The following is a 17,629-nucleotide window of genomic DNA, read 5'->3' on the forward strand; positions in this document are numbered from 1 at the left end:
TGTAGCAATTTCCTCCCAATTCTAACAGTCCATCCTGGAAAGAAGCATAAGACTCAGGAAGTTCTAAATGATGTCTTTAAGGCTCAGGCAGTAAAATAATTGAGATGCCTCAGAAAATTCCTATAAGCTATCATATGCACCCCCCTCTCCAACCATAAGGGTAAACAAACGGTAAGGATTGCTAGGACAAATCTTCCACATGTCGAGCTGCCTGCATGCCTTGCACAAAGTCCAAGGGTTCCAATTCATCACCCGTGCTGAGGTGGGCTTTCAGTGCTGTAGCTGCCTCTGAGTCATCCATGCTCATCCATACTCCTGTAACCCAATACACTCACTAGCTCACAGGGTTGGACTTAGGTGTGGTATCATTAGTTTGATATTTTTCACAATGTGGATATTTTTCACAAATACACAGGAATAGTAGCAAACAATACTGTAAGACCCTGTACCAAAACTACATGATAAAGCCTGGCATGGTGACACACACCTTTAGTCTTACTACTTGAGAAGCAGAGGTCAGCAGATCTGTGTGAGTTCAAGGCCAGCCTGGTCTGCATAGCAAGTGTCAGATGAGTCAGGGCTACATAGTGAGACCCTGTCTTGAAAAAAAAAAAAGGCAAAACAAATTTTTAAAAAATATTTAATTTAAATTTATGTCCGTTGGTATGGGAGTGTCAGATCTTGGAGTTACAGACAGTTGTCAGCTGCCACGTGGGTGCTGGGAATTGAACCCAGGTCCTTTGGAAGAGCAGGCAGTGCCTTAAATCACTGAGCCATCTCTCCAGACCGCAAAACAAGTTTTAAAAATAATAAATTTCCTAGGTAATATAGTAGTCACAGCTTTAGAGGTTAAAAAAAATCTGTGTAAACTATACAAATTAGAATTTTTATTTTGCACTGGGTGTGGTGGTGCACGCCTGTAATTCCAGCACTTTGGGAGGCAGAAGCAGGAGGATCTCTGTGAGTTCAAGGCCAGCATGGTCTACAAAACAAGTCCGGGACAGCCAGGTCTACACAGAAAAACCCTGTCTCAAAAACAAAAAACAAAAACAAAATATTTTTTTCATTTTGCAAATATGCTATGAAATTAAGTTTGTATTGTCAAAAGCATAAACACAATTTTGTTGCTAAGAATACACTGTACCTCAAAAATATACCAGGTACGTGTTTAAGAATGTTTCATTATACATCTAATAATTTCTACATATCCATACTTATATTCTAAAAATATTTTTGAAAAAATTGTAAAAGTATGATTCACAGCACTTACCTCAAAAATAAAAAGTATAGCATCCAATTCCTCTCTTTGAGACTTGTGACCTGAAACATTTTCAACAGAAAAATACTTTAAATATACCATTTTATACTCACTGTTAACTATTTAATGAACTTAAATATTTCAACCACTGGGTTTTTCTTCAGTGATTTTTTTTGGGGGGCAGGGTTGTGGGGGGTTTTGTTTTTGTTTTTTGGGGGTTTTTTTTGTTTTTTGAGAGAGGGTTTCTCTGTGTAGCCTTGGCTGTCCTGAACTCGCTTTGTAGACCAGGCTGGCCTCGAACTCACAGCGATCCACCTGCCTCTGCCTCCTGAGTGCTGGGATTAAAGGCGTGCATGACTACGCCTGGCTTTCTTCAGTGATTTCTTAGCAAAATGCTACAGTATTGTCTATTTATTATACAGACAATATTATTGCCCTCTCTCTAATCTTTAGCATAATTATTCTAACTTTAAGTTCTAGGTCTGAGGGCTGCAAGTAGCTCAACGGCAAAGCCCGCACTTAGCTTGTGTGAGGCCTTGAATTCAACCCCGAGGATAAACACAAAAACTTAGCTTATACATACATCTAATGTCAAATCGCCATACACTGTGAGCTTTAAATGAGCTCTGAACACAAAACACACTATTCCTATTGCTATTCAAACGTTCCTAGGGCAAAGCAAAGAAGGCAGGTTGAGGAAACCAATCAGGAAATGCAAATGTTCTAAGCCTTCACAAAACAATAAATATAGTCATATGAGTCTGTTAGTTTTCTCTCAAATGCAGCTAATAACAGTGTTACAAGGGTATCAAAATAAAACAATACTAAAACCCTAGTGCCCAGACCCTCTTTTTAAGGTAATGCTTATGACTACTGGAAGCATAAACATAAGCCAGAATATATATGTTAACATCTTACCTTTCTGTTTAAGACTAGCTTCAATAGTCACAAAATTTTCAAAGAACACATAGTATATATGTGAAAAATGCTGGTCAAAAAACTGCTTAAGGTCAATAGATTCTGCATTCTCTGAAAAAAGAACAATAAACAGCTCTTAATAACTAGTCATCAAGGTTGTATCATGATTAGCAAACACCCATAGTGCCAAATTTCCTTCAAGGCCAAAGATCTGCACTTAAAATTCTATCATATTCACACATATGGGACAAATACTTATGTATCTGTTTCTTTGTTTTTACAATTTTTGCCTTTATATACTTCAGTTTCATATTTTAAAAATTGGTCAAAACTAGGTGCAGTGCCACCCAGCTGTAATCCAGCTACTGTGAAGGCGGAAGCAGGAGGATCAGGAGATCAAGGCTAGCCTAAGAAACATAAAGAGACCCAGGTCAGTGAGACAGAGACAGACTGACGAACTCATTGCCTCAAAAATCACTATCTCAAAAATCTACTTTAAGGGCTGGAAAGATGGCTCAGCAGTTAAGAGCACTGGATGCTCTTCTAGAGGTCCTGAGTTCAATTCCCAGCACTTACATGGCAGCTCACAAGCACCTATAATGCCCTCTTCTGGTGTGCAGATGTACACACAGACAAAACACCCAGATAAATAAAATAATGTAAATAAATAAATCCTTTAAAAATCTATTTCCTTTTTTAAATTTAATTTAATTTTATTGGTAATTTATATAGTATTGGTATAAGGGTGTCAGATCCCTTGGAACTGGAGTTACAATTTGTAAGCTGCCATGTGGGTGCTGGGAATTGAACCTGGGTCCTTTGGAAGAGTAAACAGTGCTCTTAACCACTAAGCCATGTCTACAGCCTCCAAAGATCTATTTTCAATTATGGCTTCAGCTTTTCTATTATCTTCCCCAACTGTTTAAAGAACTATTTGTAAGAATAATTCTAGTAATTCAGTAAACAGATAACCTAGCGATAGGCTTTGTGAGTAAGCATTTGAGGATTATAAAACTCAAAACACAGACTGCTCTCAAGAATTTGTCAGTACAGCATGCAAAAAAACCTACAATTATATGCACATAAGAAAGAGTTAGATCATGAGAGTGAAATGAAAAGCACCATATATGAGAATTCAGAACGCAGAATTACTTTCAAAGTTTAGTGAACTGCACCTACTGCCCATGATCTAAACAGCTATACAATATAACTGGTTATAAAAACTACCTAGTACCTGAGTATAGCATAAAAGTAGTAGTCACAGAATACAAATATATTTTATAGAATATGAAAATAAAAATTTTAAACTACTGTGATTGACAAGAAAAACATTTTCCTTTTGAATACATTAAGAACTTTAAAATGAGAAAGAAATATCTATTTCTTCTACAGCTACATCTAAATTTTCTGAAGTGCTTAAAAATACAAGTAATGTCTCAAGAGAACAAGAAAATGAGAATAACAAAGCAAAAACCCAAAACAAAAGCAAACATGACTCAACCTAGGACTTCCCAACATATTAGGAGCCAAGATATTGTCCTCAGTTTCCTTCCCATATGGCCATTAACAAAGCCTGGAAGTTGCACACCGGGCTAATGCTAATAAACAAGCCCTCAAAGCTAGGCAGTGACAGACTCCTGACATTCCAACGGAGCCAAGATGGGAGGGTGACAAACTCAAGCTCTTGGGGCTATATATCTAGACCCTGACTAAGCAGGGGAGGTGGGCCTATCAAAATTAGGGTTTTTTTGTTGTTGTTGTTTTGTTTTTTTACTTTAAGATTTATTTGTACCTTAAATAATATGCACGCCTGTACATCTCTGTGTGGGCATGTGCATATGAGTGCAGTTGCCTATGGAGGCCAGAAGGGGGCACTGGATTCTTTGGTACTGGAGTGACACTTCACATGGGTGCTGGGAACTGAACTCTCATCCTCTGTAAGAACACAACTTTCTCATAACCACTGAGCTATCTCTCCAGTCCCTCTATATTATTTTTTTAAAACACAGTAGCAAACAAAAGCCTTGATAAAATGTTTGATAGTAAATTCACAAAGTTTACATAGCAGAGGAAAAAACCAGGACAAACTAGATTAAAATTTAACAGGCCTTCACTTACTTAATATATTCCTTCTTTCTTCTCATTTTCCCCATCCCAAAGAGATAGTTCAGCGTTAAGGGCACTTGGTGCAGGTGCAGAGGACAGTTTATAACCATCTGTAACTCCAGTTCAAGGAGAGCTAATACCCTCTTCTAGCCTCCACAAGCACAAAGCATACACACAATACACAGAAAGACGTGCAGGCAAATCATTCATACATGTAAAATAAATAAATATTAAAAACAATTATAATAAGAAACTCTCTGAAACAATTCAAGAGAAAAGAAAAAAAAAAAAAGGAGGACAGTTACAGAGAGGCTACAGAAACAGTCAACTTTGAACTACAAGACCAAATGTTACCCTTTCCAAATGCCCCACTAACCCTCCTGCTTCTCCTTCCTGCTCATACTTTTACATATAGTGGGTGCTAATCATGTCACAGTGGGCAGTAATATTCTACAGACACTGTGTAGTCTTCAGGAGCACAGAGCGGACCTTACTTTCTGCAGCAAATCTTTACCATTTCAATCTAGGGGAAGTGTTTTGGAAGGCGAACACATACAAAGAAAAAAGTGATCAAAAGTATTACCTTTATTCACAAATACTTTTGTTTGGAAGTACTTGTGAGCTACTATTTTCCTAAAGAAGCTAGATAAATATTTCACCAGAAATCCAGATTAAGGTTTCTGAATTTTAAAAATAACTCAGGCTTTGTAAACCTTTGGGAATATTAAATTTAACTGGCAAGATAATTCTAGACTTTATTTTCTACAAATTAAATTTCTCAGATGTTTATTTTGGGCTCTTAAAAATTGGATAACCTCTTAAGAACCTGCCATAATACATTTACTCTCTTTCATACATTTTAAAACATTAAATACTATAGCATGTATATAGCAAATATTTTAAAGTCAGAAGTCACCTTTCCTTTTAAAAACCAGGTATTAAATGTGTCCCTGAAAGTTTACTAAATTAACCTGGTTGAGAAACCAAAACTCCCACAGAAATTTTAATTATCCTTCATCTACTAAATAGTAACTGCCTTTAAAACTCTTCCTCAAATACGGGTATAATTTTCAGCCTGTAAGTAATATGCTTCTAACAATAAAGCAGTAAACTTTGCACATCATTTCCTTAAGAGAATCAACAATGAGATGGATCCAGCACATGGCGGCTTATTCTCAAACCGCTCCTTCAGAGCAACACTGAAATGCTGAATAATGGGTAAGAGGGATGGCTCAGCGGGTACGAGCACTGGCTGCATTTTCAGAAGACCAGAGTTTGGTGGCTAATGGGGGTTGTCAATTGAGTATATCTGGACTCAACTAAAACTCAAGCAGCTGGGCACATGTGTGAGGGATTTTTCTTGATTGTATCATTTGAGTTGGGAAGACCCACCCTAATTCTAGGCTTCACCGTCTGGTGCAGCCCACATAAAAGGACATGGGAGAAGGAAGCTTTTGGTTTTTGCCAGCTTGCCCTCAGTCTTCCTGGTAAGTTCATCTCTCCTGAGGCTGAGGCACTCCTTTCCTGGTATCAGAACCTACTTCTTCAGGATTCCAGACTTGAAGGCTGGCAATTCTCTAGGAATCTTCTAGGACTTCAGCACCAGGTTGGGACTGCTGAAACATCCAGCCTGGTAAACTAAACAATTACCCAATCCTTGGCCTTTATGTTGGTAGACAGCCATTGTTGGACACTCAGACCACAGCCTGTAAGCCATTCTAATAAATCCCATTCATTCTGTCAGTTATAGTCCTCTAGAGAACCCTGACTAATACAGTTGCCAACTCATGTTGGGTAGCTAACAACCACCTGTATGTAATTCTAGCACGAAAGGATCCAACACGCTATTCTGGTCACTGAGAGCACCAATACATGTGTACACATGTGTACATGTGTATGCACACACACACAAAGAAAAACTAAAAAAAAAAAAAAAAAAAAAAGAAATACTGAATAAAAATATACAAGCAACTTAACAATAAGTTCAAAAAAGTTAAAGTGGCCAAGCAGTGGTAGCTTATGCTTTTAATCCCAGCACTCAGGAAGGAAGAGGTAGGCAGATCTCCATGAGTTCAAGGCCAGCCTGGGCTACAGAGTGAGTTTCAGGACAGCCAAGGCTACACAGAGAAACTCTGTCTTGGAAGAAAGGAACGAAGGAAGGAAGGAAGGGAGGGAGGGAGGGAGGGAGGGAGGGAGGGAGGGAGGAAGGGAGGGAGGAAGGGGAGAAGGAAAGTGGAAAACAGGAACAGGGAAAGTAGGCTGTATGAATAAGAGACACAAAACAGTAATCACAAAAGTAACAAGTACAACTTCTAACATTATAGGGGGAAGAGGATACAAAAAGGCTCTGAATCTAACAGAAATGAGCAAAGCACCAAATGAATAAATAATAAATAACTAAACATGAAAAGGTCACATGGAGAAAAAAATTACCATGCTGCCTCTCCAGTTAAGACAGTTAATTGGACAGGATTTTAAGCACAAATCGTGAGATGACAGTCCAGTGAGTGGTAAGGGTGCCTGCCCCAGAGTCTGATGACCTGAATCAATCCCCAAGATCCACAAGGTGGACTGACAGAACCAGGTTCTGCAAGTTATCCTTCAGCCTCCATGCCTCTATCAGGGAATTGTTGCAGGATATTTGATCCCATTGTGAATCCCAAAATTGTGAACTGTAAAAACCTGTTTCTAGCTGTGGTGTGGCTCAGCCCTAACACACACTTTTAATCTAAAAGCTTTCTGTAAACAGGAGTAAATAAGGTTAACTCTAGGTCAAGAGGCAGAGCAAGTAACCACTTGACAGGGATTAAGCAGAAAGGAAGGACTTGAGTTGAAGGGTTATTTAAGACAGCGTGGAGAAGAAGGGGCTTTTGGCTTTTTCCATCTGGATGTGAGCTGAGTAGGGAGGTTAGCCAAGGGCTTTCTAAGTCTTTATTGATAAAATCAAATGATAGGCATTTTCTTTCTTTATTAACAACAGGGACTAGAAAGACATGGACACACCCACAGGCCATTTTTAAAAATTAAATAAAGCCAGGCATAGTGGCACACACCTTTGTTCCCAGCACTTGGTTGGTAGAGTCAGGTGTGAGTTAACGCTAGTCAAGTTTACATGACAAATTCCAGCCGAGCCAGGGCTACGAGTATGACTTCATCACAAACAGCTGAGCAAGCAGCTGGGGACGCCACTTAGTTGGTAGAGTGCTTGTCTAGCATACACAAAACTGGAGGACCAGGAGGCCCTCAGGATCATCCGTGGCTACACAGAAAGCTTAAGGCTAGCATGCCCATATATCAGTCTTATCTTTTAATAAAATCTACAAAGTATTTCCTAAAATGCATGTTCACACACATACACAATCTAAAAAGATTAAAAGAATAAAATAAAAATATATAATCTAGACCTTCCCTTCCCCATGGTGGCACTGCCTTGCCAGGTCACAGGGGAAGAGGACATGCTCAGTCCTGACGCGACTTAATGAGCTGGGCAGGGGAGGCTCCCTTTTCTGACGAAGAGGGGAGGGGGAAGGGGGGAAGAGGGAGGGAGTGTGGGGCTGGGAAGGAAATATGACTGGGATAAAAAGTGAATAAATAAAGTGGTATTTTAAAATATCATATATGTGTGTGTGTGTGTGTAAAATCTAGATCCTGACCCAGACAATTCTACTGCCTCATCAATTAAAGGCAAAGACAAGAATCAAAAATTAAAGAAGGCTAATGAAACGTAAATAAGGCAGAAAAGACCAATCACTAGATACTGCTTTATTGGTTTATTTAGTGGTTTACTCAAAGCACTCCTTGCGCTGCCATTTACCAAGCATGACTTTACTCCTACCTGGACAGAGTGACGTTGCCCTTGACAACCTGCTGACTGCCAAGTACACTTCTGTGAAGTCTTGCTTACCTGGCCGCCCCACCTTGTGGTTTTAGGATACAAATGGGACTGACATTGAAGCCTTTCAGGAGCTGTCCTGGCTTCTAGTGACATTGCTCTTCCACACTCACTGGTGATGGAGTGCTTATTTCAGAAAGATACCACAACAAATATATTTGATGAAAAGGTTTTGGGGTTTTGGTTGGTTTTGGGTTTTTTTTTTTTGTTTGTTTGTTTTCTTGGTTTTTTGTTTGTTTTGTTATTGTAACTAGGAAGCTCTCAGTTCTGCACAACTATCTCAAAATAAAAATAAAAAGAATTTTTTTGTTGTTCTTTTTTCCAAGACAGGGTTTCTCTGTGTAAGACTGTTCTTGAACTCTCTTTGTAGACCAGGCTGGCCTTGAACTCACATTGATTCGCCTGCCTCTGCCTTCCAAGTGCTGGAATTACAGGTGTGCGCTATCACACCCAGCCAAAACAAAAGAATTCTAAGGAGGAAAAAAAAAATCACACTCAATAGTGTGCTGGTTTTCAACTCTTGTGTCTAAAATATATAAGAGATAAGGTCCCAGCACAATCTGAGACCCAATAAGGAAAGACCAACAAGTACACAGGAAGCTGAGAAAACAGAAACAGTCTTTTTGCATTTAAACTCAAAACTCAAAAGCTAGGTGATATTCATGCAAAAGATACTTTAACAATCTAAGTAAAGACACAAGCTAAAGTACCTAAAAAATAAGCACAGAAATTAAGAACATATACTGTTCTTGCAGAGGACGCAGGTTTGACTCCTAGCACCCACATGGCAGCTCACAACCAAAGGCACCAAGCACACATGTGATATACATGTATACAGAAGGACAGTCATATGCATAAAATAAAAAATAAAAGTAAAAAAACTTTAAAATTAATAATGTAGAACTGAAAAATGGCAGACCATACTCAGGCATGGATGGTACTATCTCTGGGAAATTATCTCAGCAAAACTGATAAACAGCCATCAGAAAAACAGAAGAAACTATGAATAGCAGGGGGAGCCATACCCAGAGCAGCAATAGCAGAAAAGCTTGGAAAATCCCTCTTCCCTTAGCACTAGGGTGCTCAGCATGAGCAACCAACAAAGCAGGAGCAATATGTTCTTTCAAAAGAAGTGCTGCTGCTGCTGCTGCTGCTGCTGCTGCTGCCGCCGCCGCCAAAACCCTCAAAATCACACTCTAGGAAGACTCACACCAAGTAGCCCTAAACAACCTGACAAAGAGAACACTGAGATTGAAGAAAAGCTCTCAGATCAGATCTGAACAGCACTCAGTGAGCTAAGAACCTGTGGGAACCAAAGTTACACTAGAATGTTCACAGACTCCAAGCAGCCTGCAGAACACTGGCAAGAACTAGCTTGCATTCACAACTGGAACCCTGAAGGAATTCACAGAGGGATGGCCACATCTCGAATCTACCTGTGAAGTACTGACCTTAACCACAGGCAGGATTAGAAATCCAAAACCTAAAGAGAGGCTCAGCGAGCTAACAGGACTGCCCATCACAGGGGCCCTCCCAGCAGCAGAGAAGACTTCCCATAGTCCAGACAATGGTCAGCAATCAGACCAGCTTTCATATCCTCTGTCTCCACTCAGCTCTTTCTTCTTCTGTATCTATCCCCTTTGTGTTTAGTTCTTGATGCAGATTATGATGATAAATAAGAAAACTCTAAAACATTTTTGAAAGAAACAAATAAAGACCAAAAGAAATCTTAAGAATTCATATTGTGAAGACAGTAGAAGTCCCCAAATGCATCTAGATTCAATGCAATCCCTACTCAAATCCACACTAGTCTTTTACCAAAATTGACAAGTTGATTCTATAATTTGTAGAAAAACACAAAGATTCTAAAATACTTACAACAAATCTTAAGAAAAACAAAGCTGAGGAACTAATAGTAATCAAAACTGGTGAGTGAAGTAAAGACATACAGATTAATAAACCAGGAACAAATCCTTGCTGGTCAGTGGTAAAGAGAAAAGAAACGAACTTGTGTATTTATTTCCATTTGTTTGCCTGCTTCAAAGGACACTATCAAGACACTGAGAAGAGTCTCCCTACAGAAAGGAAGACAACACTTGCCAACTTTATTTTTAACAATTTCTAACACTGTAAAAAGGGGGGAAACACAGTTAAAATGGGCAGGATATTTGAATAAGACATTTCTTCAATGGCATATATAATAGCCAATAAAAATATGAACGTGAAACAATGCTTGTCATCCCCAGCTACTGGAAGCAACAGCAGAACCAAAGGGCTGGGAGTATGTCTTCATAGTAGAGCGCTGACGTGGCATGCATGAGGTCCTAGTTCAGTCCCTCGCACAAAAGGGAAGATGTGTCACTATCAACTATACAGCTATTATCTGACTGACTGGACATAAACCAAGAGTTGGCAATGATGTGGGGAATTTGAATTGTGCATTGCTGCCTTGACTATAAATGCATAGCATGCATGATCACTCATAATTTTCGAATACTGCCAACAATTTAAATGTTCATAAATTGATGAACAAATAGACAAAACACAGTACATTCATATGACAAATATTATATACTCATGAAAAAGAACGAAGTACTATTTAAACACCTGGCACAGAGGACAATACATATCCTCGTCTGTTTACATGATCCATCCAGAACCACAGAGATGCACAGTAATTAATGGCTCCTGAGAGGGACAGAACTGCCAAAGGTGCAAGCTTCTTCTGTTTCTTTCTTTTGAAGGTCTCTTCTAACGCTAATATTCAATTTCTTATAATCCCAATCTGTAAAACCTGTGCCATCCTACCCAGCTAAATGAATGAGTGCTAAGCTTCCTGACCAATTGAAAACTACTACTATAAAGAAAGAACTAAAGCGAATGTAGAACTGAATATGTAAAAATCCCCCTAAAATTAGAAATTGCAAGCTACAGTATCACCAGATGACTAATGTTTACTGCAAACAAATACATGACCTTCACTTTTTTGAAGAGTACCTCAGTAAAATATTTTATATATTATAAAATAATTACATCTGATTTCAGATTAATCAAAATAAGGTAATATCAATATTTTATAACCAGCTGTACACATCCAAAGTAGTTATCTCCGTTCATGAAATCATTCCTCTAGCAGCAAAAATCTTCTTTTGGATACTGAAGAGATTAGTTATATGCCTTTTAGAAGTGTAAAGTCCAAAACAGCCAACAACATATAGCCAACATACTTAATAAATGCCAAGTTTTCAGACAATACAAATACTTTAAACCAAATAAAGTGTGTGTGTATGTGAAATTTCGTGTTCTTAATTTAAATATGAATAAGACTTGTACAAAGTGGAAAGCACATGGACTGTTTGATGCTCTATTCCCTAGGTGATGAGACAAGCCCAAGCCCAATAATTTGGATGTTATGGCATCGTCAAAGTGAGATGAACCACTCAAACATTCAACTTGTATGTCTGCCTTGTTTCCGATATGTAATATGCCATCAGTACATGTGCACCAGTTTACAGACTGTATTTGGTGTTCCAGCAGCATTAACTATGGAAGGAATGGTACAGTTTCAGTGGGTAGGCTGAGCAGCCTTGATAGTGATACCAGAGCAGAGAATTTCTGATACAAATTAACCAATAAAACTAGGAAGTTTAACTTTAAACCCCAACCCAGATCTAGCCAATGGTCAGAACATTCTCCACAGTTGAGTGGAGAGTGGGATATGACTTTCTCATGTACTCTGGTGCCTCACATTTGACCATGTCCCCTGGAGGGGGGGACCTGGTGGCCCTCAGAGGAAGGACAGCAGGTTACCCAGAGGAGACTTGATACCCTATGAGCATATACATGGGGAGGAGGTCCCCCTCAGGAACAGTCAAAGGGGAGGGGAATAAGGGGAAAATGGGAGGGAGGGAAGAATGGGAGGATACAAGGGATGGGATAACCATTGAGATGTAACAAGAATAATAATAATAAAAAAAACCTAGGAAGTTTAAAAAGAACAATGACATCAAAGAAATAACATCATATCCACTTAAATTTTCACACACACAAAAAAAACATTTTACCGAATCTCACAACGTATCTCTACACAGTACCACCCTCTACACCAATTCCTCTACTCACTTTGTGATTAAATTGAAAATGTAGAGCTGAAGCTTGATGTTTTGTTTTAAAACCTTCAAGGAGCACTGGCCCACTAATTTGTTACATTCATGTCTGTGTGCCTACCATTCATTACCTTGACCCAAACTGTTGGTCCTTAATGTTGCATAATGAATTCTAATTATCTTTCAAGGCAGAGCTCAAATGCCCCTATCTCTAGGAAGGTAGTACTTTGTATAACCCTTCTTCTCTCTCATGTGCATACGTTTCCCATCTGGCATATGACTCTACATTACCATGCCATCATGTCTTCTAGTCCTCAGCAACTGACCAAAGTATGACTGCTTAGATCCATCGTTTTTAAATTGTCAAAGAAATAAGTATACACATAGATGACTATGTTTCTAAACCTGTTGGACAAGAAATGGCATGTTTATTATTTTTTAAAAGGTTTACATTAACAACCTATTTACTTCTGGAAAATCCTAAGAATACTTGATAGAAAGATGAGCAGGAAACTTTAACTATTAACTTAAAAGAATTCAGACAGAAACAACAAATTCCAACAAACACACACACCACATTTGCCTGGCCATTCTATCTTAGGTTTGAGTGGAAGGGAAATAACAGTTGTGTGGTTTCTTTACATTATCTGAAATAAAACGCCAGTAGTCAACTTTATTACCTTTGTTTTCTAACAGAAACTCAATCATTCTCTAGGATGCTAATTTTTGCCAGACATGTAAGGCTCCTGTAGTCTTTAAAAACAAATTCTATTACTTGACTGAGTAGGGTATACCATCTAATCTAGTGTTTGGCCAGAACCCAGGTCTTGAGCATGCTAAGTAAGTGCTCTACCTTGAGCTATAAGCACAACCCTCTGATTTAATTTTATCATATTTAAGAGTCCAATTAAACTTTCAAAAATGCTCCAGGCTCCTCTATAAGATTTGCAGTTCACCAATTAAGAAATGGGGCTCAGAACTAAACAAAGAATTCTCAACAGAGGAATATTGAATGGCTGAGAAACACTTAAAGAGAAATGCAAATCAAAACAACTCTGAAATTCCATCTTATACCCATCAGAATGGCTAAGATCAAAAACTCAAGTGACACCACATGCTGGCGAGGATGTGGAGAAAGAGGAACACTCTTTCATTACTGGTGGAAATGCAAACTTGTACAACCACTTTGGAAATCTATCTGGCACTTTCTCAGAAAACTGGGAATAGGGATTCCTCAAGACCCAGCTATTCCACTCCTTGGAATATACCCAGAAGATGTTCCAGCACACAACAAGGACATATGCTCAACCATGTTCATAGCAGCCTTATTCATAATAGCCAGAACCTGGAAATAGCCTAAATGTCCCTCAGTAGAAGAATGGATAAAGAAGCTGTGGTACATTTACACTACGGAATATTACTCAGCCATATTTAAAAAAACAAACAAACAAACAAACAAACAAGGAAATCCAGAAATTTGTGGACAAATGGATGGAACTAGAAATGATCATACTGAGTGAGTTAACCCAGAAGCAGAAAGACTCACATGGTATATACTCACTTATAAGTGGGCACTAGCCCAAGAGGCATGTCCCATGGAAGTCTTCACTTACCAGGAGATTGGGATAGATGTGAGGACATCCTACTGGGACTCTTGGTAAGAGAAATATAGGAGATGGGGAAATAGAAGGATCCAGAGGATCTTAGTAACCTACAAGAAGAACATCGTAATGGGTGGATCAGGGCCCAGGGGAGTCTGCTCAAACTATTGCACTAACATGGACAATACAAGTAGTAAACATCAAATCTCTACTCTGATCTACCCAATGGACAGGACAATCTCCACAGTTATGTGGAGAGCAGGGACTAACTCTGACATGAACTCTGGTGCCCCATATTTGAACACCTCCCCTTGGTGGGGAGGCCTGATGGCACTCAAAGAAAGAAGAAGCAGGCTACCAAGATGAGACTTGATAGCTGTGACCATAAAGTGGAGGAGGAGATCCCCCTCGGTCATGGACCTAGAGGAGGAGAGCAGGGAGGAGGTATGAGGGAGGGAGGAATGGGAGGATACAAGTGATGGGATAACAATTGAGCTGTAACCTGAATAAATTAATAAAAAATAAATGAAAAAAAGATTTGCGGTTCAAACGTATTTTTTGTGCATTCTCTAACAGTGTTTGAGGTATTGTTATAATAATTTCATGGACAGATAAACTAAAGATTGAAAGTATTAAGTAATAAACAACTGAAATCAGAATCCAGCTTTGCCTTTCTATTCCTGTCTATTTAGTCTTCAAGTCTCCTCAGGGGTTACTTACTATCCACTTTATGAGGCCATTGCAGGGGTTAAGTAATACATGTAAAATACATGCTCTAGAGCCTGTCAGATATTAAGAAGTCGAAAGTACTATTATTACCAATATATGACATCTGCTTTTCTATAAAATAATCAGTCTAAAAGCTTACCAAGAACATATGGATGGAACTACTAGACAAATTCTTTACATTCATATGAAAAGCTTACTTATTTAGTAGTTAATGATTGGCCATGTAATTCAGGGTAATATAGCATGTGTTAACATGTGTGAAGTCTCAGCATGCTTTCCATCAAAAAAGTCTAACAAATCTTTAGAAACATAATATTCAAATGTAGGAACAGAACTAAATTCTAAAATCAATCTGTAAATTATTACTATCTGGACTTGCTCAAATTTTTCTGGGTGCTTTGTTTGTTTCTGTGGCACTGAGGCCTGAACCCAGGGCTAGGTATACTGGGTTCAGGCCCTGTGATACACTAGCACTCTACATCCCAAGCCCAAATTTTAAAAAATACTTTCTTCTTCAACTTCATCTAAACATTTATCTCATCAACAAGCACCTTCTGTAGGAAATGGAGCAGTCATCCTTTGGAGGTAGGATCTGACAGTGTCGGGCAGGTGTGGCCCTCTGCTATAGTAGTAGTCCTACCTCTATCTACCTCCCAAGTGCCCTTTTAAATATGAACACTCTTAAAACGTAACTGTTTAAAAGGTTGTAAGAATCTTTCCTGGAAAAAAAAAATGTAAAACTTTTCCTTCTGAATAAAAAAAAATAAATAAAAAAACCAAAAAACTTAAATAAGTAAATGGAAAATTCCTTAGTACAGAAAGACAGCACGTACTACTAAAGTCAGTATTTCCTCCAATTAAGTCTGTAGATTCAACATAATTAAAAAAACAAAACAAAAGCTGAGTAACATCAAGCACATGTAAGGCTGTCAGGAAGTGAAGCAAGAGAATTTCCAGTTCAAGACCAGCCTGAGCTATATATATAGTAAGATAACTTGTTTCAAAAACCAAAACATCCAATCGAAGCTTTTCATGGAAGTTAACCAGCTGATTCTCAAATACACACAGTAGAGGGAGAAAGGCCAAAACTGCCAAGAAACTTCTCTTAGCTTTCTGTGATTGTTTACAAGAATTTATAGCCCAAAACATCAAGGGTTATTCTCTAAAAACACCTAATGCCCAGAGTCTGAAATCAACAGGCTAAAAGCAAGGCATTGGAGGTACCACTGTCTCCCTCCAGAAGCTGAAGTACCCATCCTGCCCCTTCCATCTTCTAAAAGCATTTGCCATCTATCGGCCACATAACTCCATTTAAGACCAGCACCTTGAAATTTCCATTTGCTCTGTCTTTTGATCAAGCCTTCTCTCTGGCCAGTGAAGATATTTACACAGTGGGGGTAAAAGTGAGGGACTAGTGTACTTTAAGGCTAACATTTCATCGGGCTCCTTAAAATGAGTCTTATAAAGGCTGAATACTATCAACTGTAATAAAAATGTCTTTCACCAGCAGAAATTGTCTGTTACTACTGCCATAATGCCATAAACATTTTTCAGTTAATGTTCTGGTGTATGTGCACATTTGCCTATTTTTCTGTTATAAAACATAGACTTTAGATTCTGAATCAAATTATTTTACATAGGTATTTAAACAACCCAAATTTTCTTTCTGGTCAGAATGCTGACCTCCAGGATTTTGGTACCACTGCCAATAATAGTCACAAACAGTCTTGTTCTCCTCATACTTAATGTATCCACTCAAGAACTGAACAGTATTTACTAAGCACCTATTATAACCTATTATAGGGCAAGCCACTCCACTAAATTTAGGGATATAAAAAGATATTTCTGTGCTCAGGAAAGACAAGGCAGTCCTTAGGCATGCAAATAATATTGTCACCAAAGAATCAACCTACTAGAGGTAAATAAGCATAGTGTATGAAAAGTGTCATGGCAGCTCCTATACTAACCTACCCAGGAAGGCCTGATGGAAGCTGAGTGTACATTTCCCCTGAAAGTTGCAAAAGTTGAAGTTTTCCAGTAGTAAGAGTGATAGGAAGGCAGACTGTACAGCAAGCATTATTAGCAAGGGACAGTGCAGTGACTTCTGGTGTGATGCTCCAGTGTAACATCCCACAGAGCTGTAACTGGGGTACAGGAAGGCAATGTGGTAGAAAAGGTCTTAGGACACCTGAGTTTAAGGTATGGTGAGTCTTAAGTGCAGAGATTGCTTTTGTGGGTCATCAACAGTAAATACATGGCCATTTGAAACCAAGGGCAATTTATTCAGGGATTATATATAGGTAAAAGAGATTTGTAAGTAGAACACTGAAAAACACTAACACTGAAGGGCGGATTGGGCTACAGAAGAAAAGTCTGCAAAAATTGTAATCAATGAAATGGAATGGACTGGTCTTGATGCCTCCTCAGCACTCAGGAGGCCGAGGCAAGGGGATCCTGTGAGTTCCAGGACAGCCTGGTCTACATAGTGAGTTCCAGGACAGCCTGGTCTACATAGTGAGTTCCAGGACAGCCAAAGGCTACAGAGAATCCCTTTCTCAAATATGCACGCATGCATGGGCGCGCACGCGCGCGCGCGCGCGCGCGCACACACACACACACACACACACACACACACACACGCACACGCACACAGCAACCAGAAGGTAGAGAACTCAGAGCACTGAGAAAGTTTGAAGGACAATGTGAACAAGCAATGTGTATCCCAAATCATGGAGTATTTTCAAATGAAGTGTAACAGAAGCATAAAAGTAGCAAGACCAATACAGGGATGCTGGCTTCCTATTCCACGGAGTGTGTCACCCATGAGAATATGATGCACAGAAACCTGACATCAAGGAGAGAGCTGGGACTCAGGTGGGTTTTAACCAAATGAAGTGCCACTATATCCCTTTGCATTTTATGATTCAACTGCATCACTCAGTGGGAACAGTAAGACCAGGTAATTATATGGTTTTTAAATACAAGCTAAAATTTTTGAACTTCATCTTTCTGACAGTGG

General features: G+C 39.0%; 1 protein-coding gene across 2 annotated transcripts in view; it reads right to left on the minus strand.

Moving 5' to 3' along the window:
- Ralgapa1 (Ral GTPase activating protein catalytic subunit alpha 1) overlaps positions 1-17,629 on the minus strand; it is a 213,682-nt gene that overhangs the window by 183,940 nt on the left and 12,113 nt on the right. For both annotated transcript variants that reach the window (XM_051146322.1, XM_051146313.1), the window contains exons 2-3: positions 2,177-2,287; positions 1,271-1,320 (exon numbers count right to left, since the gene is read on the minus strand). In XM_051146322.1, coding sequence (XP_051002279.1) covers positions 1,271-1,320; positions 2,177-2,287 — 161 coding nt within the window. The remainder of the gene's footprint in view (positions 1-1,270; positions 1,321-2,176; positions 2,288-17,629) is intronic.

The sequence above is a fragment of the Acomys russatus genome, chromosome 1 (genome assembly GCF_903995435.1).
Source record: "Acomys russatus chromosome 1, mAcoRus1.1, whole genome shotgun sequence".
In the NCBI taxonomy this organism is placed as follows: Eukaryota; Metazoa; Chordata; class Mammalia; order Rodentia; family Muridae; genus Acomys; species Acomys russatus.